Genomic DNA, 27,569 nt, shown 5'->3' on the forward strand with positions numbered 1-27,569 from the left:
TGGTTTTGTATTAGTCGATAAATTAAACTTGATCGTTGTCTCAGCCGTGATAACTTGCACAAATAGGCCGGAAAACAACTATGTTTCACAATTAAGTTGTTTTTCAAAAACAGAAGCGGTAATTTCAACATGTACAAACATCATGCGTTATACCCACGTATAATACGGTTTGTAATAAAGCAAACCGTTTGTAAATCCGTCTGTATTTCATGGAGATATGAGTATTTTAAGTTTATCACTTACCCTCCGTCTGCGCCCATAGAGCTCTATGGATACGCTGCCTTAGTTGAGCGCGGAGACTCCAACGTTTGGCTAAAATGATGACGCTGTAATAATTCATTTCGACTCCCGACTGGCCAATAGGAACGTGGCCCTGCAAATGACATTATTTTCACAGCTATAAACTGCATCGAGGAAAGAGTTTTAAGTTCTTGAAAGTTTTCAGAGAGAGAAGAAAAACATACAGCAAGAAACACTTTTTTTTTTTTTTTTTTTTAAGAAAATGGTAAAAATCAATAGCAAAAATAAGTATTTTGAGAGAGAGTCTTTTTTTCTCTCAAAAATAATAAAAACAACTTTTTTTTTGCTATTGGTATTAAACTTTTTCACTGAAATATTTTTCTCTCTCATAAAATGCCTTTTTTTGCTATCATTGTGATAACTTCTTCTCTCAAACATTTTTGTTTTCAAGAAGAAGGCCTTGTTAGCCTGGCAGAGGGATTTGCAACAGTGTTTTTCTCCTGAACATCTACCTCAGCAGGGTCCTCCTAGTTTCAGGAACGCCGTTCGGTCATCTATCCAAGGAGACAAATAACACTCAGTGTTACATGACATTTCTCTGCTAAGCTTGAGAATTAGCAGACTCTGAATTGGCCTTGATCATATCAATACATGCTCTTGTCCTTCAGGGAGTCAGGCCATTTCTTAGAAGATCAACAAAGAGGGATGACAAGGTACTCTGTCTCCAAGTTTATGACAATCAAACTAACAATGTGCTCATTTAGTTATCATTGGTAACTAGTAACTTTGGCTTTGAATCATTTTCTCCCCTCAGTTTTAGTCTGCACATGATAACATTACATGTAAGTGTACAGAGCCGTCCTGGCTAAATTTGAGTCTGCATCAAATTATTAGAGAAATAATAATTAGCTGGAATGAGACAAGAAATTACTAAACTGCAACTCAGGATGCAGATCACAAAAAAAACAGCCCATGAGTTCAGAAAAGAAACAAGTATAATTGAACATCACAAGAAAGGAATTTACAAAATGATAATAGTGCAATAAATAGAAATGTGCACATTGTAATTTTTTTTGTTATGTATTTATTTTATGAATGTTTACGTGAACTTATGTCCAGACACTAGTTCCCGTCTTGCAAGTTCCCTTGAACTGGATAGCAAAATTTGCTGACGTGATAAACTGCAATAATTAGTGTTAAAAAGTAAATGCTGTATTCCCCTTCAAGGTATAGCATGTTATATTAATAAGCAGAGTAAAAAAACTATTTGAAATCTATTTTCAGTGAATGGCATTCATGGAATGTATGCCATTATGTACTTAGTTGTACCTGGAAATATTTAATTCTTATATTCAAAATATCAACATTAGCTACATTTAGATATAGTTACATTTTAATTTTATATTCAATTCAGTCTGTACTTATTTACCATCACTTATTGGTCTGTTAGTGTTTTCAATTATATTTTAATCACTTTCATGCATGATGTTGTTATTATTTGTTTGTGTAACATAATATGTTTCCTTAAAAAAAGCTTGAAAATAATACGAGATTCAAGATGACATTTATTTCTCATTTTTCTCATGTATCTGCATACATAAAATAGACAAAATGCTGTCTATTTGCTGTCCTCTCAGCCCCAAGCAGTGTGACAGAAAGAAAAACATGCAACTTATATATATATATATATATACAGTATATATATATAATTATTGTTTTTGAAGAAAAGGAAAACGGTTCAGTACCACTCTCTGCCGCTAGATGTCGCTGGTCCCTCTGTGCATGTGCTGGAGGGCGAGCAGGGGGCTGGATGTCGGATCTGCAGGAGACTCCAGGGGGGCAGTAGTAAGGTTCGTGTGTGTGTGATTGTGTGAGTGTGGTTAAAGCTCGTCAAGCAGCAGGAACTTGGAAACTTCAGTGTTCAACAAGGACATTTTCTGACCGGAGATTTTTACGATTTAGGAGCCAACTCGGCTGCTTCTCGTCCAGCTGTGATCGACGGAGGAGGACCGGTCCCGGTTCTCAGCATTGGAACGATTTCCGGCCAACATGGATGATTTAGGTAAGTTCACCCGCCCTGAACGCAACAAATACACAGCACGCGAGTGTTTTGGTGTAAGCCCAAACACTTTATGCTTGTATTAAAGATGTATTTTATCAAACGAAATGTTCACATAACAGTTGTCTGTTTGAGTTTGCAATGTACAAATGTCAAGGTAAGGCTAAGTTATTCTGGTCCAGATGAGCACAGCGCGAGGTAACGTTCAAAGAAGGGCCCCGCGTGCTGGCACGTTCAGCTGGGGTGATAATAATAAGCCTTTCTGAACTGTGTGTTTAGTGAAACCGTGTCATGGAGACAAAGATCTGACTGCTTTATTGTCAGTGTTTGGATGCGAGTACAATTCCTCCACCTCTCTTAAATAGACATGCCAGGCAGCTGCAGGGCTCCTTTAAATGTCTTATTCCGCGACCTTCCACTCACTAATACATTAACTGACTTTAGATGAGACACTGCCTGGCCTATTGAGCCCCTCCTGCAGATTGCCAGGTCACAACTTGCCTGTATTGCAGTTGGGATCATAGAGTTGCTTTTCTGGCATACAATAATCAATGAAGAGAGAGTAATCCCATTAAATGATCATTACCTCTGTAGATAATTTAACACACCGATTGAAACTTCTTTTTTTTCCAGCTTGAATTGAGCCCTGGTTTCAGCTGTGTATTGCTGAATTTGCCAACAAATGTGTTTCTAGATGAATCCTGGAGGCCCCTCTGTCTATAAGATGAGCTTCACTCAGTGAATTATGGCACATTTGGTGGGAGGAGAAGAAGTAAAGCCTGAGGCAGGTTATAGTGACAGGCAGGGTGTAGCATTATGATCACCGTGCACAGTATATTCTGGTCCTCCAGATATCCCCTGTTGCAGAAATCTATCTGTTATTTTCCTTGTTTCCAATTTTTGCAATGAGCCACACTCTCTTTCTTCTTAGAGCCTGGCACTGTGTGAAGTGGATATATAATGTCACTGCCACAAACCTTTCAGGATTGTTCCCAAGTTTATTTCAATGGGGAAGAATCATTTATACAAGTAGCTACGCAGACCACCTTCAGTTTTGTAGAAGTGTGCTGCCTAATTTAAAAACAGAGGGAAGCCACTGGAGTAATGGAGATCGCACAATGCCATCAGGATCAGAGAATTTTTTGGGGTGTAATCATTTACAAGCATGGACTGGGCAGTTTGTGTTTACAAGGCTTTGCATTTTAACCTGACATATGTAAGGTTAAGTTTAGCATGACATCCATGAAATGCATTGAAGGAGGTCAGGTTCATTGGCTGCATAAAAAAAAAAAAAAACCACCCAAATGCATTTTCAAAGTCAAAGATGATAAATCTCCTGCAAAAGCCATCCATAAAAGTATTACCACCTCTCTGTGAGCTGCAGGTGGACTTGCAATCAGAGACTTCTTAATAATATATGGTTCCCATTCAGAGTTGAGTAACGCTGTTAACACTTGCCTTTTTTGCACATGTTTGTGTTGCTTAAATGTAGAGTTTGGTGCAGAAAAAACATCTGGATATATGTTGATTTTTCCAAAATGGAGTTGTTATGGTGGTGAAAGTGAGACTGCACCAAGAATATGGGTCATTCTATATCCAGTCAATATTTATGGATCCCTTCTCAGCTTACACAGGTTAAGGGCTCGCCTTAAAGTAGCTGCTTAAAATAAGAGTGTTACACAACCCTGTGTGATTACCATGTCACAGGGCTGTAAATTGTGTCATCGTTTTAGCAGAGTCCTGTACAAACGTGTCACATAAACTGAGAGAATGTCCAGTGAATCTTTTCCAAGTATATATGCTTCCAACGTATGGGACTGCAGCCACTGAGGGAAAAAGTTTTTGTTTTTTCCCCCCCCGATTAATCCACAAAATAAATGTTCTGAAGTTTGAAAGTGGGTTAAAGGCAGTTGTGGATCAAAATAAACACCTTGCTTCCAAAGAGCAGAGAGTCTTCCACCTCAGATTTTAGAGGGGACAACAAAGCCTGGATGTATTTTTAGCTCTAGTACTTCATCTCAAGTGCGAGCGATGGCACCTCAAAACCATCAACCAACCGGCAGATATCTCTTTTCCTGTATCCCCAACCTCTTCCTGCAACCTCTTCCTATCCTCTTCTGCGACATTTTCCCCGCTCCTGTTATCTACTCTTCCTCTTATCGCTGTGACATGAAAGCAGCAGCTGGCCGGCTTCCCCTCTTAAACCACCTCTCTTTTGATCTTCTCTCACTTTTCTTCATCCTCATGTTCCTTCAGCACCCCGAGTGGGAGCAGAGGGGCGGCTCACAGTCAGGGCGTCGGGGTGGACACATGCAGGGATTGGGCCTCAGCCAAAATGTGTCCTCTTTAAACACTGCACTGCCCCACCCTCTCTCTCTCTCTCTCTCTCTCTCTCTCTCTCTCTCTCTCTCTCTCTTTCTCTCTTTCTGCACTTCCCACCATTCCTGTGGTAAACCACATAGGAAGCTGCAGGCTTTAAAGCTGAATTTGCAGAAGAGCAGATTAGAAGAAGATTTGGACGTGCTGCTTGAACTTTATCTTCAATCATCAGGCTTTTTATTTATTTTTTATTTTTTTTATTTTCTTATTTATTTCATCACGCCAGAAATCAAAGTCAGACCTGGAAACAACACAGGGAAGACTTCTTCACTCTGCAAGATGTGGGTTTATTTACTGCAATCTTTGCAGTTTTGATGCCTGCTCTGAGGCAAACTTTCCTCGACCTCCTCTCCTCCTATCAGCGCTGCCAACCATTGCTTCTTGCCTCACTGCTCTGGGCCTGCACCAACACGACATGAATGTCAAACAGCCTCCCAAGTTAACTTCCCTTTACTGACTTTGCGGTGCAGTACCTTCCAACGTTTCCTTCATCATGTCGACAAATGGAGAAACTGCAGTTTCCCTGTCTCTGATTGGCTTCACTGTTGCTCTGGTGGCATCATTTGATGTGAACTGGTTCCCCAGTGCACCGTCAGTACGGCAGCTGTACTGTTGGAAATGTCACTCATGATAAATTGGGCGTGGGTGAAGTAGTTCTTCACCAACTCCAAATGAGATCTGATGTAGCCTAGATACTCTACCCGGTCTAAATTTAGTTGTGTTCATTGTTTATACTCCAAAAGAGACGTCAGAGAGCTCACATGTGGACATTTGATATTTCCTTTATACGTGAAAAACGAACCTGAGTAACATTCGATCTGAATAATCACCTTTTTTCCCCCCTTGTAGCAGCACATCTTTACTAGTTAATATGAATTCAACAATGTTGCATTTGACACTACAGTCCATAGAAGTCTTAAAATAGTACAAGCTTTGAAGAAAACGGTTTAGGATTCATGAAGTCATCGTGTTTTTACAACCCTTTAAGGAAATCACAACTTTTCTCCCATATCTTCTATGAGGTTTGTTAACATGGATACTGATGATTGCTCTTCCACAGAGCAGCAGTGTAATTCAATCATGTGATCATATCTGGGGAAACATGTTTACTTGCAGCGGCCTATAGTTGAGAAGACTTTCATGTATGCTAAATATAAACATAGAGACTTAGCATAAGGACTAGAAAGATCAGAAATATGCATTATTTATTTAAGCAATAAACAAACCGTAAACAAGATATTTGTGATCTATAGGAGCCGTATTTCCTCAGCAGGCATTGGGTTCTAAACTTACTGCTCCCTGCCAAGTAATAGTTTAAACTTAAATATAAGTCATAGCCACAATATGTCAGCTTTACACTTCAATTGTGAAATACAAACCCTAACAAGTGAACTCTTAAACTCAGGTTCTGATTGGTTGATTTGGATCCTTTTAGTTGGACACAAGTAGAAAGTAGTCCCCCCCCCTCCCCGCTCAGTCTCAGGTTATGTTCGGGATAATCTTCAAGTTATGAAACCTGTATGAATATGTGTTTGACCAATCACACAGAAGCCAATAAACACGCTGAGCTATCATCCAACAACAGAGGCGAAAGAAAAGCAGAGGATGAAAAGTGTTTTTACTGCTTTCTACTGCTACGTTCTCTCGTTCATTTTTACAAGACGCATACCGCTCTGTGTAACAGCAGAGCGGCAGCTAAAATAAAACATCTTTAACATTCAAACAGGATTTACACATTACACAGGACATGATGAATCATTATTTAGCAGAAGTGTAGAAAAGGGTGTTACTTTGTTTGCATTAATTGTGCACTAAACAATATCACACTTGATTTGTGTTTTCACGGTCTGATTTTCCCTCTCAGTTCTTCCTGCATTCATCGGGATTGTGTGTTGAACTTCATCATTTTTCAATCTGATTTGAAAAGATCGGTCTCTGCTGCTGTTATGTTTTGACTGTCTCTTCAATGAGAAGTCACTGCTCCACTATTTTGAGAGTAAAGTCTGTCCAGATTTGGAAGTTCCCATTCTCAAAAACCCCCCTCTTCAGTTAACTTCCTCTTCACTTAAGCTGAAAATCCTCACACTTTGTCATTGCAAATGACATCTTCAGTAACCCTCGACTTCATGCAGCAAAGAGCAAGCTGATGATAAGTCTCTTGTTTGTGACACATGTATATAAATCACACACACAATCAATGTAGCATTTGAAGGCTTGAGAAAATCCCTGATATCTCCTCCAGCATTTGTCCATCTGTTTGACTTTAAGATGAAAATGCTGTGAGGCTTTTGAGACATATGGTGCATCCACACACACACACGCACACACACCAAGCACCCGCACAAGCTTGTGACGGCAGGCTGCTGCTGGTGTGGACAGACAGCTCTGAAGGGGAAGCTGACTAAGCAGCGATAGCTCTACACTCAGCCAACCGTCCTGTCATCTCTCACAGGCCCAGCGCAGCACAACAACAGCCTGCAGGCTCCATATCTGAACACTGACTGTACGTTTTTGGAGGCGGTGTTTATGTGGAAAACGGCCTTAAAGCTGAAAACATATTTAGGCTCTCTCTCGTGGGGGCTCAAGCAAAATATGACGAGTTAGGATCTGTGAATAGTTTAAATGAAAGACTATGATCCCTGCAGTTTTGAGGGCTGGCACAACACCAGAATGTTTTAGTCGGGTACAGTACTATTTCAAATGATATAAAGAACTGTTTCAAAACCAAATCAACAAAACACAAACAGTGTTGTGTCATTCCTTGTTTTTGGTCACCATTAAACGCAGGAAAACTCCTGCTCTGTCTAAATTGGATCAATACCGTGGCATATATTTGTGAACTGTGGACAGTGCTCTCTTTTCATCCCTGTTTCCTACTCTTTTCACTGTCTCTGATAAAGATAGCTTGGTAGGTAAAAGCTGGGGCCCGACCAATATGGGGGGTTTATGGGTCTGATATATCGGCAGATATCTTTCTTAGATCTGTGTTAGATATAGACAAATGTACTCATTGATGGCAGCTATCAAACACTTGATTAAACTGATGATCATGGGTTGTTTACTATTTTTTTTTTTACCACTATACGATTGTGTCGTTGAAAAAGGCGGCATCAAAATGTGTCGATATATTCAAACCTTTGAAGTAGGGCTCACAGAGCTCAACGAGCCCTTTTTATTTCGACACGTTTCAGGACAAGAAGTGCCCTCTGTCACCGCTCTGCTGAAGTAGGAGTCAGGAAGTCCAACATATTTGCTGCTCACCAATGAAATAACCTTCTGTAGGTTACAGACAGCGTGTTAGTCAGGATCACTTGTGGACATGCATCATCCTGTCCTATTTTTAATCACTTCTGTCATGCGACCAGATGGAACCAGTTGGCTGTTTTGTCCTTTTTTTAAAACCTGAATTTCTTTCATGTTGTATATTCTGTTTTCCACTTTGCTTTGAGGCAACCAAAACTGCTCATTAGCTTGATGTAGCATGTGGTAAATGAGCAACAAAAGAAGAATATATGGTGTGGCTTAGTGTTTTCTTTGATACTAAATATGGTGATCAAAAGCTGCCATTGACCTGCCCTTTAAGATTTGAGAACTCTGCTGACTTTAAGAGATTCTCATCTCGACTGACAGATAAGTTGATGTGATCCTCAGCAAGCTGCTGTAACTGTGTGTTAAGTGTTACGTGTGGCACAAACAGAATTCAAGCAGCGATTCAAAAGGAAACTGAATTTATATAAATGCTTTGCTTTTATCCAAAACAACGTACATCAGAGAGAAGTACGACACCAGCAAAGATCGAGAAAGAGGAAACGCGTCAGTAAAAGCAAACGATCAGCTTGGACTCCGATTGGACACGCGAGTGCTGACAGACAAATCATACCACTGACGGCTGTTGTTGAGAGCTCTAACCATATTAAATGGAGCTATCAAATTGTCAGTTTGCATTTCAATCACACCTGCAGGGTTTTGCTGTCTTCCCTCTAACTGTCTCCTTTATGTCATTGATCTCAGAGGCTGTGAAGTCAGCCTGCATAGAGGCTTAGATAACACATTTTAGCTTTATTAGGAAATGAGCCCAGCGGGTTTTGTCTGGCCTCAGCGCAGGTTTAAAAAGTCTCAAAACACTGCTGCTGCTACTGCCCTATTTGGGCTGTAAAGCCACCACAATGAAGGCCTTTGATGAATTGGGAAGTGTGTGCGTCTGTGCGTGCGCGATCTAGACCTCACTTGGTTTAATGACGTTATAAGTGATGCTTAGGTAGGTCAGGTTTATTGGGGTGTAAGCTTAGCCTGAGTTCACACACATTCTCACACACATGCAGGTTGTGGCATCCACGAGCGGATTATTACTGTTTATTGGAATGATCCAGCCTGCTTTTGCAGACCTTTCATTCCCTCCTCTCTATCCTCTTCCCTCTGTCCTCGTCCTGCCGTAGGGGGACAAAGAGCTGATTGTTTCTGGTGCTGTGACCTACTTCAACCCAGAAAAGACAGAACCAGACAGAATTCATTTAAAGGAGACAATCCATCCTTCTTCTTACCTACCAGGTTTTTAAGCCAAACAGTGGACTCAAATATATAACATCAGGTTTGACAAAGATGAAGTCTTCGTTCAAGATCCTCTTTTCTCCTTCGGTCCCCTAAAGTTTCCAACTCATTTCAAAGTCTTATTGTCAGACGGAACATGTTGAGTTTAAAGTTCAAGAAGAGACCTGTGTATAACCCATAATGAACATCTTTTACTGAAGCTAACTCGGGTAACTTATAAAGACCAAAGCATTAACAAAATACCAGAAATGCTGCTATGCAACCGATTGTCACAGGGCCTCTGAACACTTTCGCTGTAGTTATGTTTATTCGGTCAAAAAAACAATGAGCGATAAACAGAAAAAAAAGAAAACACAATCTAACAATTTATGACCAAAGGGCTTAAGGCTGAAGTTGAACTTATTATGCCTCGCCCTGTACACAATTCAGGTAAAGTTTCTTCTATGAATACACACGAATATAAAGAAACAAAAAAAGAAACATCCACATCTGATAATTCTACCATATACAGGAATACCATAATAAACACAACATGGCAAGAAAGGTGGGAACTGTATTTCTTGAAACATCATTTAAATAAAAAAAAAAGGAAAAAAGAGACCAAGGATATTTGAAATCAGTAGAATTACTACGCTGCGTCTGTGTAAAATGCTGATTATGTTTACACAAATCTAACAATCAGCTCGTCTTAGAAAGATTCACTGACTGTATATCATTTACATACAAAATGTGCTTCCTAAAAATAAAATGGTTTATAAAGTGTTTCAGTGGACTGCAAGCTTGTTCATGATAAAACACATTATAGTCCATTGAAATCTATTGTCATTATGCTTTCATTTCACCAAAAACTCCAAAGAAGCTGGTGTTCACACTGTCTTTCAGACGTGTACCCCCAGTACTTGAGCCTTTCACCGCTGCAGCAGTGACACAGATGCTCAAAATAACCACAGGGGTACCAAGAAACCCACAGGAAAGCTTTAGCTCCCACAAACTTCCTCCATGTTCCTCTGTGAGCACGCCACTGTGGGGAAGAGGGGGAGGAGGTGGGTGGAAGGCAGCAAGATGAGGCCGTTTCATCTTTGGACTGCATGCTTTTATTTTAGCTACCGAATGACATTGTTTCCATCAGTTCTTCGAGTCATGTAGCTGTGGATAATATTAAATCATACAAACAATCTTTTGATTACTCTGTTTTACTCAAATGTAATCATGCGGTTTGGTTCATTTTTATTTCCCAACAGGCAATTAGTTTGACAAAAAAGACACACAGGCATCAACACGACAATAAAGCTGTTTAAATAAACGATGTGAAGAGAAGGGAGGCATATGCAATCATGCGAGTGTCCCAGTTTGAGAATGATGATGCAAAGATCTATTTTTCATTCTATGTTTTCTCCTGAACTGCACAGAATGAGAATATAGTGCACGGCTGTTTATGATTGACATTATTTCTGAATCATGTGAGAGCATATGAGTGCTTTATATATATATATATATATATATATATATATATATATATATATATATATATATATATATATATATAAACAAACTTGGAAATAATTAGGAAAATCCAGAATGTCACATTATCCAGATTTCTGCATCAATGCGCAGCTGTGTTTGGCTCTGTTGTTAGAGATACAGGAGGCATTAGTTAAGGAGGTAACATGCAGAATAAGTTTAATGTTAATAAATAAATTAAAGTAAAGATTGACCAAAGAGACGCTGAGATGATGCTCCGAAGTTGTATGACTCACATTTTACATCGCTCACTTTTTCTTCCGCCTAATCACAAGGCACATGTGTTTGAGGCGCTCCTGAGGTTTTATATCTTTAATCATAGATGAACCTCCCTCTGACACCTTGTAGGCCACAGCTTCGTTAAACGTTGTTTTTCAAACACAAAGTGACTTCCTGTGAAGACGTGTGAGAGGGTGTTACTTTCTGTGTATTTTCAAAGATGAGGTGTGAAGGTTGTGATCTGTGTGCTGGCTGCACTGCTATCAAAAGCATTTAACTTTGTTTAGATAGCACATTTTGTATGACGAGCCCAGACTTAATGTGTTTCAAACAGAGTTATACCTCCCATATATAAATAATCCAATAAGAACATGCAAGACAAGAATATATTACAAAACACCAAACATGAGATAAAAAGTAAAATATTACAAACCCCAATTCCAGTGAAGTTAGGACGTGTAAAATGTGAATAAAACCAGAATACAAAGATTTGCAAATCCTTTCCAACTTTTATTTAATTGAATACACTACAAAGACAAGATATCTTGTAGTGCATGTTCAAACTGATAGACTTTATTGTTTTATTTCTCAAAATGAATTAGATTCCTGCAAGACGCTCCAGAAATAATCACGTTTCCATTTATCAACACTCAACAAGCGTTTGGGAATTTATGACACTAATCGTCTATTATTCTTGCTTGATGTACGTTTTCAGTTGCTCAACAGTCCAGGATCTCTGCTACGCCACACATTTTCATTGGGAGACAGGTCTGGACTACAGGCCAGTCTACTAGTACCGGTACCTGCACTCTGTTGTAACACGTGCGCTATATGCTACGTGCGAGTTACCCATACCATTGGCAATAACACTCTCCTATACCATCACAGATGCTGGCTTTTAAACTTTGCGCTGATTAATTGTGATGGTCCGTTTCCTCTTTAGCCCGGAGGACACAATGTCCATGATGTCCAAAAACTATTCTGAGATGTGGATTGGTCGACGGCAGACTTTTCCACTTTGTGTCAGTCCATGTCAGAGGAGCTCGGACCCAGTGAAGCCGACATTTGAGTTTAAGTTATCTTTGAAAAGAAAGAAAGATTGACCAGTGAGGCTGGAATAAATCATTGAATAACTGTTCAGCTGAGGCTTGAACAGTGCTCAAGACAGTAAAAAAGAATTTGATGGTCCACTGTGGCTGCTCTAAAGCCGAGCCACACTAGAATGGAAACTTTATCTGAGATCATTCTAAGACTGCTAACTGCTTTGACCAGGTCAGCCTCTGTACTGTGGTTTACTTAATAACCAGACTGCTTTACATCAAATGAATTGATAACTTTATGATATTAATAGAATTGTTGACAGGCTTTATTTAAGAATGTTTGACTTTTTGATCCAGTAGATGTCACACTTGACCACCAGCACTAAACCAAAACAAACTGCTGTTTGGGAACTCCTTCCCTATTCTGAAGCCTCTGTTGTCCTCCAGCGGCACCCTGCTCCACTCGCCTTCCCACAAAGAAGTTATCAATTAGAAGCACCATAATTGAGCACAAGCCTGGACAAAATGGTCCTCTGTTGATCTGCAGTTGCCTGTGGCCTGCATTGTTGTGTTAGCAGGCTAATGTGAGCACACTTTGGTGAACTCGCAGCTTCATGTTGCTGCTCACCTTTATTTTATATTCAAGGCCGTTCTGTCCATGTAAACATGATGTGAACACAACCACACAACAGTACAGCTGGCGTGACTCATGTCAGTCATGTGGAGACGGTAATGAATGCAGCCCCGGTTCCACCAAGCGGTTCAGTTCGGTTCTTCTCGGTGCGGCACGTATTCTGCGCCGTTTCCGTAGACTAAAGCCGGCAAAGACTCTCAAATTACTGACTCGTACCGTCTTACTTTTTGGGACCCTTCTGTTGGGGTGCCAAGAATATCGATCCGACCCTAAAAGGTGGAGCTAAACACTGCAGTCCGTTGATTGGGCGATTGTTTTTTTCATTATTATTATTATTTTTTTATTCGGCTGTATTTCTCCCAGAATTAGAGGGACGTTCACACAGACTGTACTTGAATGTAGCTGTATGTGCAACATCACATACTCTGACCTTTAAGTGGGTAGTCATTCATAATATGAGTAAAATACATTATTGACATAATAATAATGTTTTGTTTATGATTTGATTCAGTGTTCAATATTGTGATGACCCAATGCAGCGTGACCAAAGAAAAACTCTAATTCAAGAGTGCATGCTGAAGTTCAGTTTCCATCAATCTGCTGTTCGGTCTGAAATGTTTGGGTTGCACTTGTGTGAGCAGAGTCTCGAGCTTGCTGTAATTGTATTGAAAGGTTCACAGTGGAGTACATGCTGCTGTGTAAGCATCTGTGTTCCAAGATTTAATTGCGAGTGTGAGCTGTGGCTCATTTAGTTTGAAAGCTTCTGTAGCAGCAGAACACGATTGATCTTAACATAAGGATGCTACAGCAGAGCCTGGAGTGTGTGTGTGTGTGTGTGTGTGTGTGTGTGTGTGTGTGTGTGTGTGTGTGTGTGTGTGTGTGTGTGTGTGTGTGTGTGTGTGTGTGTGTGTGTGTGTGTGTGTGTGTGTGTGTGTGTGTGTGTGTGTGTGTGTGTGTGTGTGTGTGTGTGTGTGTGTGTGTGTGTGTGTGTGTGTGTGTGTGTGTGTGTGTGTGTGTGTGTGTGTGTGTGTGTGTGTGTGTGTGTGTGTGTGTGTGTGTGTGTGTGTGCGTGCGTGCGTGCGTGCGTGCGTGCGTGCGTGCGTGCGTGCGTGCGTGCGTGCGTGCGTGCGTGCGTGCGTGCGTGCGTGCGTGCGTGCGTGCGTGCGTGCGTGCGTGCGTGCGTGCGTGCGTGCGTGCGTGCGTGCGTGCGTGCGTGCGTGCGTGCGTGCGTGCGTGCGTGCGTGCGTGCGTGCGTGCGTGCGTGCGTGCGTGCGTGCGTGCGTGCGTGCGTGCGTGCGTGCGTGCGTGCGTGCGTGCGTGCGTGCGTGCGTGCGTGCGTGCGTGCGTGCGTGCGTGCGTGCGTGCGTGCGTGCGTGCGTGCGTGCGTGCGTGCGTGCGTGCGTGCGTGCGTGCGTGCGTGCGTGCGTGCGTGCGTGCGTGCGTGCGTGCGTTGTGATACTGTATGTCATGTAATACACAGTATGGGCTGGTTGGGTGGTCTGTCATGTTGCTTTGACCAGTTTGGTCATCCATCACCTCCTGTATGTGTGTGCTCCCCCAGGCTGGTGTTGGCTGTGAAGGTATTTATAGTGGACCTCGATGCCCCAGTGTGTCTCTGGTATGTGTAGGCAGCATTGCTGAGAGGCACCTGTGTGCGTCCTTGTTGTTCTTCTGTTGCACCTGTGTGTCTGGTAGTGTGCCTTTCCAGTCTTATTAATTCGGTGTGAAGCGCACCAAATGAGCACAGACACAAGCCTTCTGCTGTGTAACAGGAGCCTTGAGGGGAGAAGAGTATAAATGCACGAGAGCCCGACTCGTCCGGATTTTTATTTTTTCCTTCTGGTGAAAGCGGAGAGAGGGATTCATCGTCTCTGGGATGGTCTGTCATTTCGTTTCCCTTTGAAAGACCATCTCTGACACAACTGAACATGAAAGGCCGTCACTTCATGTCGACAAACATACAGGGAATACTGAGGAGATAGTTTTTTACACGTTCACTTTTTACATATTTCATTCGGGGAACATTATTTCAGACTGATTAAAAACAAAATGGATTTTTCTAACTGCCGAAATTTCCACTAAAGAAAAAATCTGTTCTATCTTGCCTCTAGTACCTTTTTTTCTGTCTTTATCTTACAATCTAGTGTGCACATTGCATTTCTCTCCCTTCGTATTTGGAAGACGAGCTGTGGCACGTTAGGAATTCATATCAGCCTGCATGCACCTTGAAACCCATCAGACACAGAGGGGGAGAAATTAAAGGAATGAGGGTAGAGAGATGCAGAAAAGGAGGTCAGGAAACAACGGTGGAGCACCAACTCGCAGAAACCTAGCTTCACTTTGGTGTCACTTCACATCTCAGTAAATACCTCGACATTTATAAACCTCACAAAGATAAAGCCTGCTCTGTATACCAGTCCCTGAACAAGGGTGAAAGGAAAAAAAAAAGAAAAGAAAAAAAAAGCCAGGGGTGTGCTCGTCTCTCACATGCGACTTAACATCACCCCCTGCAGGTTGTTAAAGGCTGTGTTTTAGTTGCACCTACTCCCTGATAAGAGCCAGCACCAGCTCCCCTAAATAAACAAGAGATGTGATGAGTTGTAGACAGCATTGATTCACTCTGTGCCGTGGTCAGCACTGATAGAAGCTCAACAAGGCAGGATGTCCTGTCAGCTCTCTGCTGTTGACACGAAGGATTTAAATCTTACAAATCTCATGGAGTCGCTTTAGTTTTCCAGGATTCTTTGTATCGTATTTACATTTTTAATGTTGGTTTTGACTGTGGTTGGTTGTAATTTAACTGCTGGTCCATTATTTGTTCTTCCCTTTGCTGTTTACATACCTCAGATGACTATTCAAATGGCTTCCTTCCTCTCCCCTCATTTTCCTGCATCCCCCCCCTCCTTCCACGTCTTATTTTCCCGTCTTCCTCAACATTTCCTCGACCACCCCAATCTTTCAAGTCTCTCTCTCTCTCTCTCTCTCTCTCTCTCTCTCTCTCTCTCTCTCTCTCTCTTTCCAGTAATGAGCCAGTGCCGAGCAGCGTTTGTGTAATTAAAATGCACACCATTCATCTGGGAGGAAGGGAGTCTCCTTAATCTGCGTCAACCCACATTCTAGCCTCTGAGGATATGCTCTGCTGCTCGTCTACACACACACACACACACACACACACACACACACTTCCCTAGTTTGAACCGCTATCTCTCTCTCTCTCTCTCGCCACTCCCACCGCCATTCCTCATTGTTTGAGCCCAGCTGTGCCCTGCTATGTCATATTTAATGTCGTGGACATTACATCTTACTGGTGCGGGTGTGTTAAGTTTTTCCTTCTCTGTAAATAAGAAGGGCAGACTGTGTTTCTTATGTAGCCGGATGTAGCTAGGCAGGAGTGTATTTGTCACCCTGTCATAAAGGAGATTAGATCTTTTTAAGGTTTTACCTCGATTTATTCTTGCAACACATCAAAAAGTGTTTTTTTCAGGGAAGCCTCTTGCCTGCGTTTTGTAAAATAAACTGAAGTCTGCTCGAAAAGGAAGTTACCTTCAAAGGGTTCTTTCCCCGTCTCTGAGAAAGATAAGGACGATTAAGGGAACTGGTTTTGAAGTTTGAACTCTTGCACGTCTATGATGAGTTCCTCATTTTACTGTTGATCCATTTTGGGTGACTGCTGGGGAACATGTTTGTGCCGTTACCCCCCGAGTGTCGTGGTATGTTCCCTTGGCAGAGTAGCGCTGACACACCTCTGTGTGTTTGTGCAGCTTGTGGATGGGCCAGAGCATGTCTGACACTCAGGAAACAGGGAACAGTCAGGGAACAAAAGCAGCCATTAAACTGCACGTTTTTTATATTAACCGTTTAGCCTGGATTGTCTCAATGAAAGGGACTGTAATCCAGCATCTTTATTGGAGATAAATGAGCTATTGATTCATTTATTTTTTTTAATGTTAGACCTTTTGGGCGTTAAAGCTGGAAGACAGATCTCACAGGAGCTGTTGCCTTTCAGGAAGTGTGTTTCATATAGCCTGAAGGTTTGTGTTTCAGCGTAACTCTGTCAAGTAGCAGCAGATTCTTTATCAGCAGGGTTAAAGCCAGTGCAGCTCCAGAGCTAAGTTGATTAACATCTCTTGTGTAAACCGTCTGGACAAACATCTGTTGACTGAGGTCTCCACCAGCTGCAGGAAGACTTGGTACACTTCTTGTGTCTAATGTCAGAAGAACTATTTATTTATGTAGCGTGCCACAGGAGTATCAGCTGATATTTAAATGATGCTGTCATATCCTGCTGTTTTTATCCTACAGTAATGGGTAGACTTTTCTGCTCTCACTATCTTTTTTTTTTTCGTACTTGTTAATGTGTGAACCTGTTGTGTTACATAGCTTTACCATATTGCTGTTCTCTCCGATGTGATCAAACACTGCTGCATCTTGGGAAATGTTTTCAAGAAGAAGAAGAAGACGAAGTCATGACCTCAGGGTTTAAAAGAGGGAAACCTCATAAGTTCACATACTCACAGACTTCTCCTTTAAGAGGGCCAGAAGTGGAGCCGAGTGCACCTGTCCGTGTGATGGTCTGAACCATCTGTGAACGGCACGTTTCATCATACACCATATTTGGTCGGAGCTTTGAAGACTGACAACCTCTCTACTCCAAGCCGTTAGTTGTATCTACAGGCTAGCACAGAGCTGGCTGCAGCAGTGTAAACAGTGAGCTGTGCTGTATCCATCATGAAGCTCGGAGGAATGTGTTGGGCTTCTGTGTCCAGAACGGAGTCTCCGCTGTGAAACCCAGTCAACTGGCATGTCAGCTATGCTAACCTTGCTAATGTGACGTTCGGCCAAGTGGGTCTGGTACATTGATATTGCTCTGGTTCTGATGTGTCTCCTCTTAGTCTGGGAAACATGACAGTCCAAATATCTTCTGCACCGATGATACTACCGATTGTAGCATTCAGTTTCCCCTTTAAGACAGACAGGTTGTTGCAGGTTGTTTCCGAGGGAAATCTTGTGCTTAGTTTATTGACTTTTAAGAGAGATCACATCCTTTCAGGGCAAACACCTAACACTTATTCCCAAATGAGCATTAATGTGCTGTATTTTCTCGTGATCAATGTTTTTCCTTATAAAGTAAAAGTGGGGGGAAAACATCAACCAGTGTTTCCAGGAGTCCAAGCAGACATCCGGAAATGTCTTGTTTGGTCCGCAAAGCAAACCTTTTATTACAGACCGCTGGAAGGTTAATTTGTTCTTTCTTTCACTGTATAAAAGGCTCCGTTTAGTTAATGTTTCATCTGACAACTAACCAATTAAATCAGTCATGGCTGAAGCGTGCAACCGTGGTTGTATTGGCAGACTATGTCGTAACGATACGAGAAACCAAAGCAGAGTGTGTGTGCTGACACTGAGAAGGAGGGGCTGATCGTACCTTTGTATACCTTGGTGATACCACTCCCTTCGTAGGGCATGCCTCTGATGATAAGAGCTGTGCTTGCTCTCAACTTTACCCATTTAACAACCCCGTGTGCTCTTCAAGGCTCTATCGTTGTCTAGCCGGCCAAAGTTGGACAGCTTTGTTCTCGGAGACTGTTTTCAGCGCAGAGACTTTTGTGTAAGTAGTGTCTCATACGTATTCTTTCAGGCAGCTGCTGTAGGTTGGAGCTGGCATTACTTTTGACCTCTCCTCTTCCACTCCTGACTCTCCTCTGCTTTCAGTTGAATCCTCCTCCTCCTCCTCCTCCTCTTCTTCGTTCCTACTCTCTCTTGCTGATGGTAGAGTTAAGAGAGGCAGTTCCTGCCTGGTCGTCGGTCTGTTTGGGTTGCCTTCTTCCTCTTTAGCTGCTTCTCATTTCTCTTTATTACCTCCTCTCCACTTCCCTCCGTCTAATGCCTTGTCTTTTTCTAAGGTATGTCCCGTCTCTCTGTTACTATAGCTACGTTTTCTTGACCCACTACTTTCTGTTTTTGGTGGTACTTTCATGCGGTTGGTGTTGTAGCCTGTCAGCAATATCAAAATGCTTCCACTTGGTTGAAGGTTGAATGGTGGTCTGTGAATAAGAAACAAAAATGTTTGTAAGGTTGGTTTCTTTGTATTAGTCTGGAACTTTCCGTTAGTTTTACTTAGACAGCACTCTTACCCTGAACAGCCTCAAGTATACATTTAATTTCAGCAAGAGAAACACAACACTGCCGTGGTGAGTGAGCACGCTAAAATAAGCTCAAGTATTCAGTAATACAGTCCGAGCTCTTCGTTAAATCCCCTATAATGTCTTGTGTCCTTCTACCTACTTGTTAGGGCTGCTAAATTAGTAGTTGTTTTCTTCCTCTCAAAATACTTAATGACCCCTCCATGCAGGGACGGTGGCTGTCAGATGGTAAATATAAACAGGTACTGTATGACCTGGTCGCAGACTTGACAGTGACTCTTGGATTTAAGACATGGCAGAACTCCGGGCAGACGAGGGTCAATGAGTAACCAAAGGAGTGGCTGTGACAGCCTGCATGATTCAACTTTTACAACTCCGCCTCACCTCATGTCACTGCACATGGGGCTTCTGATTGCCAAACAGGCTGATTTTGTTTCATCTTGTGTTTATGGAACTTTTCTTGAGTTGCTTGGCATTTGCAATGTTAATACTAGAAGTGCATTAGTGAATTCTAATGTAATGAGCAGTGGATTTTCCAGTGTGGTAAATATGCATCAGTACATTCTTGTATCTCATCACTTTTAATTACGTATTACGTGGATAATGTACAGGGTAATGTGTAAAGTGTATAATATATCGTTTTGATTTAAATGATACTCTGGACAGTTAATTGGGATTAAAGGATTTAAGTGTATGACAAAATTCCTTAAGGAGAAGTCCTAGTTTATTGTATCCTATCTTATTGTATTTTCTTTGTGTAGTGATAAAATAACTTCATGGGATTATCTGATTTAGGCTAATGTTGGGAATTATAAACATATAAAACTAAGGTACTTTCACCCTTGTGTAAGGCTGAGTGTGAGCGATATGACCTCAAATCAACGTGAAGGTTAGTTGAATATTTTACTTCGATTACAATGAATTATTTTGTATTTGTTATTTGCCCTCATAGTTCTCTACTCTAAATATGCTCCACTATTCAAGCTGGAGTATGTCTTCTAATGAAAGAGTGCAGGTCTGATCAACTATTTATTGAGTATTGAGAACTGAAGTCAAACCATTGCTGGAAATGAAAATGCCACATATTAGTTTTAAAGTAGGAATGAACTTCTCTAAAACGCTAGGAAAGAAATAACTTGTATTTTTTGCAAAAAGTGTTTATTTAGTGTTTTCATTTGACTTCTTTTAGTTGGGTGTCGTCTTCACTAAAAACTATGTGTCCAAACAAAGGACATTGCTTCCATGTCGTAGATTGCATGTGAGGTCATGTGACTCTGCCCTGAAAATAATCGACAAGATTACGTCGGTTAGAGGCTCTGAATGAAAGGTTTCCATTAATTGTCCATCTCTACCCTTGGGGCCAAATACTGACAGATTTCCATTACCATCCACATTGGCTTGATACAACATACATTAAATGAACAGGTACCTCATTAGAAATGATATGGCAAAGTATTGTGTTCTTCGGTCCAGCACCAACTGTAAATTTAATTAGCTTCAGACCTGTGATGATGAAATCTGTTTTTTTCTATTTCTATAGATGCTCTGTTGGCGGACCTTGAGTCCACAACATCCCACATTTCCAAGCGCCCACTCTTCCTGTCTGACGACTCCGCCTACTCCATCCCTGTTGGAGATCAAATCCAGCAAGACATCTGCTCCCCACCCCAAGTCCCATCAACCTCTGAGCTAAACGGACTAGATGAAACAGAGGTAAAGAAACATGTACTTTCATAATATTGTGTTTGATATAAAGAATTATTCAATCCCTTAATTGAAAACTCACTCATGGAAAAAAGCCCAAATTAGTTGCTTTATTTGTGAAATGTCTTCTGACAACGGTGTAGTGACTTTACTTCCTCTCCTCAGTCTTTCAGCTCAGCTCAGAGAAGTCCCTGGTCTGGAGAAAGCAGCAGTCCAACTCAACCCGCTGGTGAAGAGGACCACGTTTACAGGCAAGACTTTGGAACATCGTAGTAGGATCAAGAGTTTATGAAAAGTTTTACGATAACTTGTAACCCTTTTGTTTTCCTGCCATAATAGAAAAACTTGAACTTTACTGGTCCAACTATAGGAAACAATAAGGAATCTCTAATTGTTGTCTTTCTGAACTTTCCAAAAAGCTCATCTGAATACTATCTGTCTCGGGATAGAGTAGCATTTTTATCCACGTTCGGTTCTGTTGAGGATGATTTTTTTTCTCTCTGCTCTGTTCAGCTTCCCTAATAAGCAGAAGAATAGTGACTCATCAGCTGTTGCCATGAACTCGTCCTTGGGAAGCAACCTGTCTGAACTCGACCGCCTGCTGTTGGAGCTTAATGCTGTCCAGCAGAGCACCCCTGTCTTCCCCACAGAAGGTATACAAGGAGATTGTTTTACGATCTAGAAAAATTGCATATTTTTCTGCATGAATATATATGCTGCAGTTTTGATTTGAAATCTCTTTTTCTATGGCTCCTAGCTGTATTTTTGGGTTATAATTACTCAAAATGTGCATGCACTATGGATATGAAGGGAATTTCATTGTGTAATTATTTTGTTTGATAGAAGAAACAGCGCCACCACTGCCTGCATGCAGCATCATCCACCATATCCAGGAGAATGGAATCTCTAATGCTGGCAATGTGGCTCCACCTGTGTTAGAGAAGCCGAAACGTGGTGTAGCGGCTCGAGGAATAGAGGATGTACGACCGACTGTGGACAGTCTTCTGAATGAGCTGGAAAGTTCGGTTCCCTTACCTGTGTAAGTGGAAAAATTATTAAAAAGTATAAAGTATGGCAAAAAATGATTGCAAGTGAGTTTTATTAACCGAGTGGATGTCCATAAATGATGTCCTTTTTGTCTGAAGTCCGACACCATTGGCTGTGTCAGATGACCAAACAGATGGGCAAGAGGAAACACCTTCTCAACAGCAAGCCAGGATGTCTGCCTCCTCTGCCACACGAGAGTTGGACGAGCTAATGGCCTCCCTGTCTGACTTCAAGGTCCAAAGCAATGTGAGTAGTTTTCACAAGTGGGTAGATTTAGTTTCATTTTCACACCTGATGGAGAAGGGCTCTGTTTTGTTGCAATAAAATGAATAAAATAGGACTAGTTCTATGAACTGACTTTTCTTATTTTGACTTTTGTGATGTTTAGTGGGTCACTGTTGCTGGCATACAGCCAGATAATACCACAAAGAAATACATATCCTTGAAATACCCTGTTTGTAGATACCTTATAGAAATAATAATAAACAGAAACTTTGTCTAGTTTTTCTTTTGGTTGTATTTTAGGTAAGCAATGTAAATGATCTGAGTAAACTTGACCCATTCTTTACTTTCTCTATCAGACAAATTTCTTTTCATTCTCAATGTGTCTTTCCTGGTGTCTTTCTCTTTTCTTTTCCTACTGTGTGTCCTGTCTCCACACATTGCAATCTTGTCATCTATCCATCTGATTTAGTCTGGTTCTCAGTTGTCAGTGAATCAAGAAGCTGTCGGAGACCCTTTGTTTCTTTCTGGTTCTCCAGTTCTCCCAGCAGTAACCACCCCATCTTTACATCCTAACATTGATTTAGTTGACACTCCTCTGCTTTTAAGTTATGATACTCCCTCCTGTACCCCTCTTCCTCTGGAGCTGCATATAGATGAGGATGGTTGTTCTGCCCCCACCTCCTCAGCTGGGTTCACTGTAGTCACATCATCATCCAAGAGCCTTCAGTACTCCCAGATTCAACAGATGGACAATAGTGTCAGTGTAACTTCTAAGATCTCTACGGTGGACACCTTTAGTATCTCTGCAACCAGAAAGCCTCCTAGTCCATCTGGAACCTTTGAAGTATGTGATGGTAAATTCTCAAGTCCACCTGGGAAGAACTTAAGTCCAGTTATTGTTGGAAAAAGTTTCAGTCCGGTCACCACCACTCATTCAAATAGCCCTACTCTTGATACTGTGTCATCAAAACCCAGTCCCATTCTTAGAACCAAAAGTCCTAGCCCCCCTGATCTGAAATGTCCCAAGAGTTCAAGCCCAATCCCTAAAAGCTGTAGTCCAATCTGTCTCAGTAATAGTCCAGAATCACCCACTAAGACAGCTAGTCCAGTCACAGTTCCAAGGCTATCAAGTCCAGTTCCACAAAGTGCGAGTCCTGTGACAGTCCCTATCATCTCTAGTCCTGTAACCACCCCAAAGAGAACTATTCCTGAAACAGTTTCCAATAGTGCTTGTACCATGACAATTCCAAGACTATCAAGTCCAGTTCCAAAGACTGCTAGTCCCTTAACAGTCCTTAATATCTCTAATTTAGAAAGTTTACCCAAAACTTCTAGTCTTGAAACAAAGAGCACATGTCCAGTAGTTCTCCCAAGGCTTTCAAGTCCAGTGCCAGCGATAAATGCTGAAACTACAGTTCCTAGGAGTCCTGCGTCAGTCATCAGAAACCATTATACTGTACCATCTATGAGCAGCCCCAGTGCTGTTCCTTCAAAAAGCCTGTCTCCCCCTCTAATAGAAAAGCAAGGAGATGAAATAATGGATTTAACTTGGCCCTGCCGGGAGCCTTTATTGGACGATGCTTTAGACAAACTTTTAGCCTCTGACTCTACCCAACTGGGTGACAACCAGCCATCTGCCAATGTTATGCATGGAGTTGAAGACAGATCTTGGGAGGAAGAAGATGGAATTTACCCTGAGCTCAGCCGAGAGGGAACTTTGACACCCATGACTGAGTCCAGCTGGATGGATGAGTGTTTGACCCCCTCCTCCTGCCCCGGGACACCAGATGCAACGCTGGACCTGCCCATGCAGCAGCTCTCTGCTGTTGAGCGACTATCTGCTTCTGGCCAAGTAGGACACATCAACTTGACTCTCCCAAAATAAGCTACAGCTAAAGAGGCTTTATTACCCCATGGGGTCTGTCTATTACTTGGCCATGTGGCCTAAGACATTAATTATCTCTGACAATAAGGGCAGAACCGCTCAGTCAGATTGTTCTGGCAGTGTGGCTCTTGTTGCCTTAATCAGCTTGTTTTGGGAGAGCAGCCGCTAATTCAAGAGGCTGTGAAAACGTTCAAAAACACTGTGTGTTGCGAGAATTTGCTCCATCTTTGTGGCTTGATGCATGTGGTGTCATTGCATAGCAATTGCAAAATGCCTTGAGGGAGAGATCTCTCTGTCGAGACTATTTGTGGCTGATGTTGAAAGCTTTGCTGAAAGGATGTTTTTACACGCCCCTACTTGCTTCAGTAGACATCACTCTGTTAGTCACAGGGATTGGCCTGTTATGTTGATGCAACCCCAGGGTGATGCAAAAAATGTGTTTTTAACCACTGATGGTGTCATTTATGTAGAGGAATCGCCATATGTTGTTTAAAGAATGCCCATTGCTTCTAAGATTGTTGGCCTTGCTTGGCACTTGCAGACTGACAGTATATTCTGAGATATGAGAGGTTTGACTTCACTCTCCGGCATGCTGTGTCAGAGTTTCCTGCATAGTAGAAGTAGAGAATGAATTTAGATGAAGTGGATGGCTGTACTTGGCTTTTGTGGGCAAATTTTATTAGGAAGACAAGGGCCTGAAAACCCCTCAGGAAATTGTTTTCTTGAGCCAGTGCTTGAGTGGATTTCCAACCTGAATGAGACGCTCTTCGCCCGGCCTGCATGTGATTGCAACTCGACTTGGACTTTCTTGGGGAATTGCACATGCTTATACAATATGTACTCTCCAGCTCAAGTCGGTCATCCGCCGCACCAAAGAGACCTCCAATGTGCATCCGATGTACAAGGACGGGATGTTGCGACGTAAAATGGGACCGGTCATTGTGAATAAGAGCAACTCTCAAGACAGACTTATTGAGGAGTTGCAGGGTAAGCTGGGAATTGGGCGAGTAGAGCGCAGGCGTAAGCAGAATCAAGATGACTGGCTGACAGAAGGAGTCATCGTAATGTCCAACCCACAGCGAACACGTGAAGAAGGGGCCCAACCTGCTGTGGATAAGGTAGACAGTGGAGGCACAAAGCAGGATTTGCTTGACAATGTTAGACTAAGAGTTAAAAGTTCCCCTGTTCCCCAATACTTAAACATTAAATCAATAAATTGGCAAATATTTGATAGAATAGACAATTTATTGGTCTTTTGCAGTTTGTTGTGCCAATCTTTCCTGTTGATTCATTTCCTCTTTTCCATTCTGGCACCTGTTTCTTCCCTGTTTTCTGTTTTCTCATGTCTCTCTGCTGTTTCCCTTTTCTTTCCTTCCCCCAGAAAATCATCATCCCCCCAGAATCACCTGCCCCACAGAGAAAAGTTCTCCCCCCTCCGCAATCTCCTCCAGCACCCAAAAAGCCACCCCCAGTCAAGCAGACTCCTCCACCACTACCTCCTCCCCCTCCAACCCCTCCGCCTCCTCGAGAGCCAACCCCTCCTCCCCCCAAGGAGCCTACTCCTCCCCCCAGGGAGCCCACACCTCCCCCCGTCCAGCCCTCTCCATCGCCTAGCCCCCCTCTCAAGCCCATCACTCCTCCCCCACCTCCCAAGGTCTATGTGTCAGTGGGTTGTCAGACTGAGTATGACCCCATCTTTCCACCGATGCAGGCACGGCTCAACTCTCTGCATATGTCCGTTTGTCTTACCTCACACTCTCTCCAATGTCTATCAACCAATATCATTTTTGCTTTGGGGTGCCTTTGAGAATTTGACTCATCAGTTGCACCTCTGACCATGAAAATACTGTTTTCCACTCGTGCCAACTCATGGTAGATGGAAACGATCAGCCTCTTTAAAGCTTTGTTTGAAATCCAGTCGGTTCAGGTTGTGAGTGATGCTGACGTCCAAGCTACAAAGCCTGAGACCGTTTTCTAATTCTGACTTTTGACGGCGCCAGTGATTGTGTGTTCAGTGCCCAGTAAGAGTTTAAGAGCTTAGAGGAAAGAAGAGTGTAACCCCCATCATCCAGTTACACTAACTCTACTGCCATGAGCAGGAATGGTATACTCACAGTGCAACTGAAACCTTATCTTCCACATGACAGCACAGTTACCAGCATAGTTATAACATCTCCTACAGGACTTCCGTCAACTGGTCCCACTGGGTTATTGAATGTCACATAACATCCCGTCAACCAGAATAATAGAGTCTTTACTCAAGTAGTTTTGGTAAATAGCAGTATGTTATTTATTAATAAACAAGTGAGAGTATAATTTGCACCTAGGTCATGGCTAGTGACTGTTTTATTGGTGTTTGAGGGTGAGCAAATACATGTAGCAGAGATCCTATTTTCTCTCTCACAGGAATGTAAGAGTCATGAAGCTCCAATAATAACACCATCTGAGACGGTCTGTGCTTGCTTACATTTCAGGAGCCAGAAATATTCACACACACAATATTGATATTTCAAAAGTGATCATGAAAGTCTTCAGACATAGGTTAGAGTTGATAAAAACGTTTTAAATGGCTCATATAGATATGTACAGTATTAAGACAGCTTAACATTAGCTACATAGTTCACTATGTTTTAACTTTCTACAGTTCAGACAAATTTACAAATGATGTATTTATAATGTACATAGTACAACAATAAGTTAAAGGTCCCATATTATGCTCTTCTTGGTGTCCATATATCTCATTTATGTGTATATTAAAGTGCAATCACAATTGGTAATGTTGAAAAAAGTGTCTATTTTCATGTACTGCCTCTCCATGCAGCTCATCTGCCTGTATTTCTAATGCTCAGGGTCCCCATGTGTGCCAAGTCTGATCTGATTGGTCGGCCCATCTGCTCTGTTGTAATTGGTCAGTCGTTCGGCACGGTTCTCGGAAATGTTGCGTCCCTTTTACCATATCGGGAGTGCAGTCTGTTGCTCTAAGCAAAGCAGCATGAGCTTGTGCTTGCTACAATGAGCCAATGGGGTTGGATCAGTGACATCATCACAGTGTGATATCACACTTCAATTTTCAACGAGGGGGGTCTAGGAACCATGCAGCTACTGCTAACAGGAGGACGTAGGAGAAGCCACGTTTCTGCAAACTTTTAGATGTGCCTAAACATGCACTAGACACCTGGAAAACACACTAAAGATTATATAGAATATATAATACCTGCACTGTTGTTCATTTGCTGCTCTGTGAGCCTTTGAATTGCCTCCTGGGGACAAATAAAGTTTTTTTTATTGATTTGAATAAAACCAGAAAAAGCAGATTATGGGACCTTTAAGTATTACAGATGTTCTTAGCTGACATACACCCAACTGCTGGTTATGATGCGTTTTGCATAATATGAAACAGAAATAGGCTTAACTTCTTTAGTGTTGACGTGTCGTGGTCTGGCATATCACTGTGTGCAGCATATTGTTTTGTATTGTTTTCTAGATTGCTGAAAATGAGCACGTTAGTGAGAAAACACATTTAGTTATACTGAGATTACTCAAATCCAAGTTGAGATCCTAAGAAAACAAATGATTTTTTAGTCATCATCTGGAAAACCAGCATTGTTCTCTTTAAATAATGAGATCAACAAGTTACTCGTTATCACAGGAAAATGGAGTGCATACAATGTATGGATGTAGTAGATGTTCACTAAATAAAAAAACACAATCAAAACAATCATAATAAAAAGAATGTGAAGGACGTTGTTGATAAGTGATATATAGACAGTGATACCAAAACCCAAGTCCTGATTTAGGACCTTCTACTCAATGTTCGGAACATATCTGAAGTTTTAACCACTGTTGTATTCATCAAAAGGTCTTTCTGTCGCTCTGTTCACCCTCCATACATCTTGTTTGTTAACTTTGGTCTCCCATTTCCATC

General features: G+C 41.8%; 2 protein-coding genes across 2 annotated transcripts in view; both read left to right on the top strand.

Moving 5' to 3' along the window:
- The first annotated feature begins 2,001 nt into the window (after positions 1–2,001).
- The window catches only part of LOC306822950 (paxillin-like), a 30,651-nt gene continuing 5,083 nt past the window's right edge, over positions 2,002–27,569 (top strand). The window contains exons 1-7 of the mRNA XM_079342265.1: positions 2,002–2,090; positions 2,203–2,302; positions 20,324–20,496; positions 20,653–20,738; positions 21,001–21,140; positions 21,331–21,526; positions 21,633–21,780. Coding sequence (XP_079198391.1) covers positions 2,290–2,302; positions 20,324–20,496; positions 20,653–20,738; positions 21,001–21,140; positions 21,331–21,526; positions 21,633–21,780 — 756 coding nt within the window. The 5' untranslated portion in view covers positions 2,002–2,090; positions 2,203–2,289. The remainder of the gene's footprint in view (positions 2,091–2,202; positions 2,303–20,323; positions 20,497–20,652; positions 20,739–21,000; positions 21,141–21,330; positions 21,527–21,632; positions 21,781–27,569) is intronic.
- LOC306822949 (uncharacterized protein) lies at positions 22,045–27,565 on the top strand. The gene is made up of 3 exons (XM_079342264.1): positions 22,045–23,611; positions 24,493–24,762; positions 25,026–27,565. The coding sequence occupies exons 1-3, from the start codon at positions 22,505–22,507 to the stop codon at positions 25,449–25,451; spliced, it is 1,803 nt and encodes a 600-aa protein (XP_079198390.1). The 5' UTR covers positions 22,045–22,504; the 3' UTR covers positions 25,452–27,565.

The sequence above is a fragment of the Symphodus melops genome (genome assembly GCF_947650265.1).
Source record: "Symphodus melops genome assembly, chromosome: 4".
Classification (NCBI taxonomy): domain Eukaryota; kingdom Metazoa; phylum Chordata; class Actinopteri; order Labriformes; family Labridae; genus Symphodus; species Symphodus melops.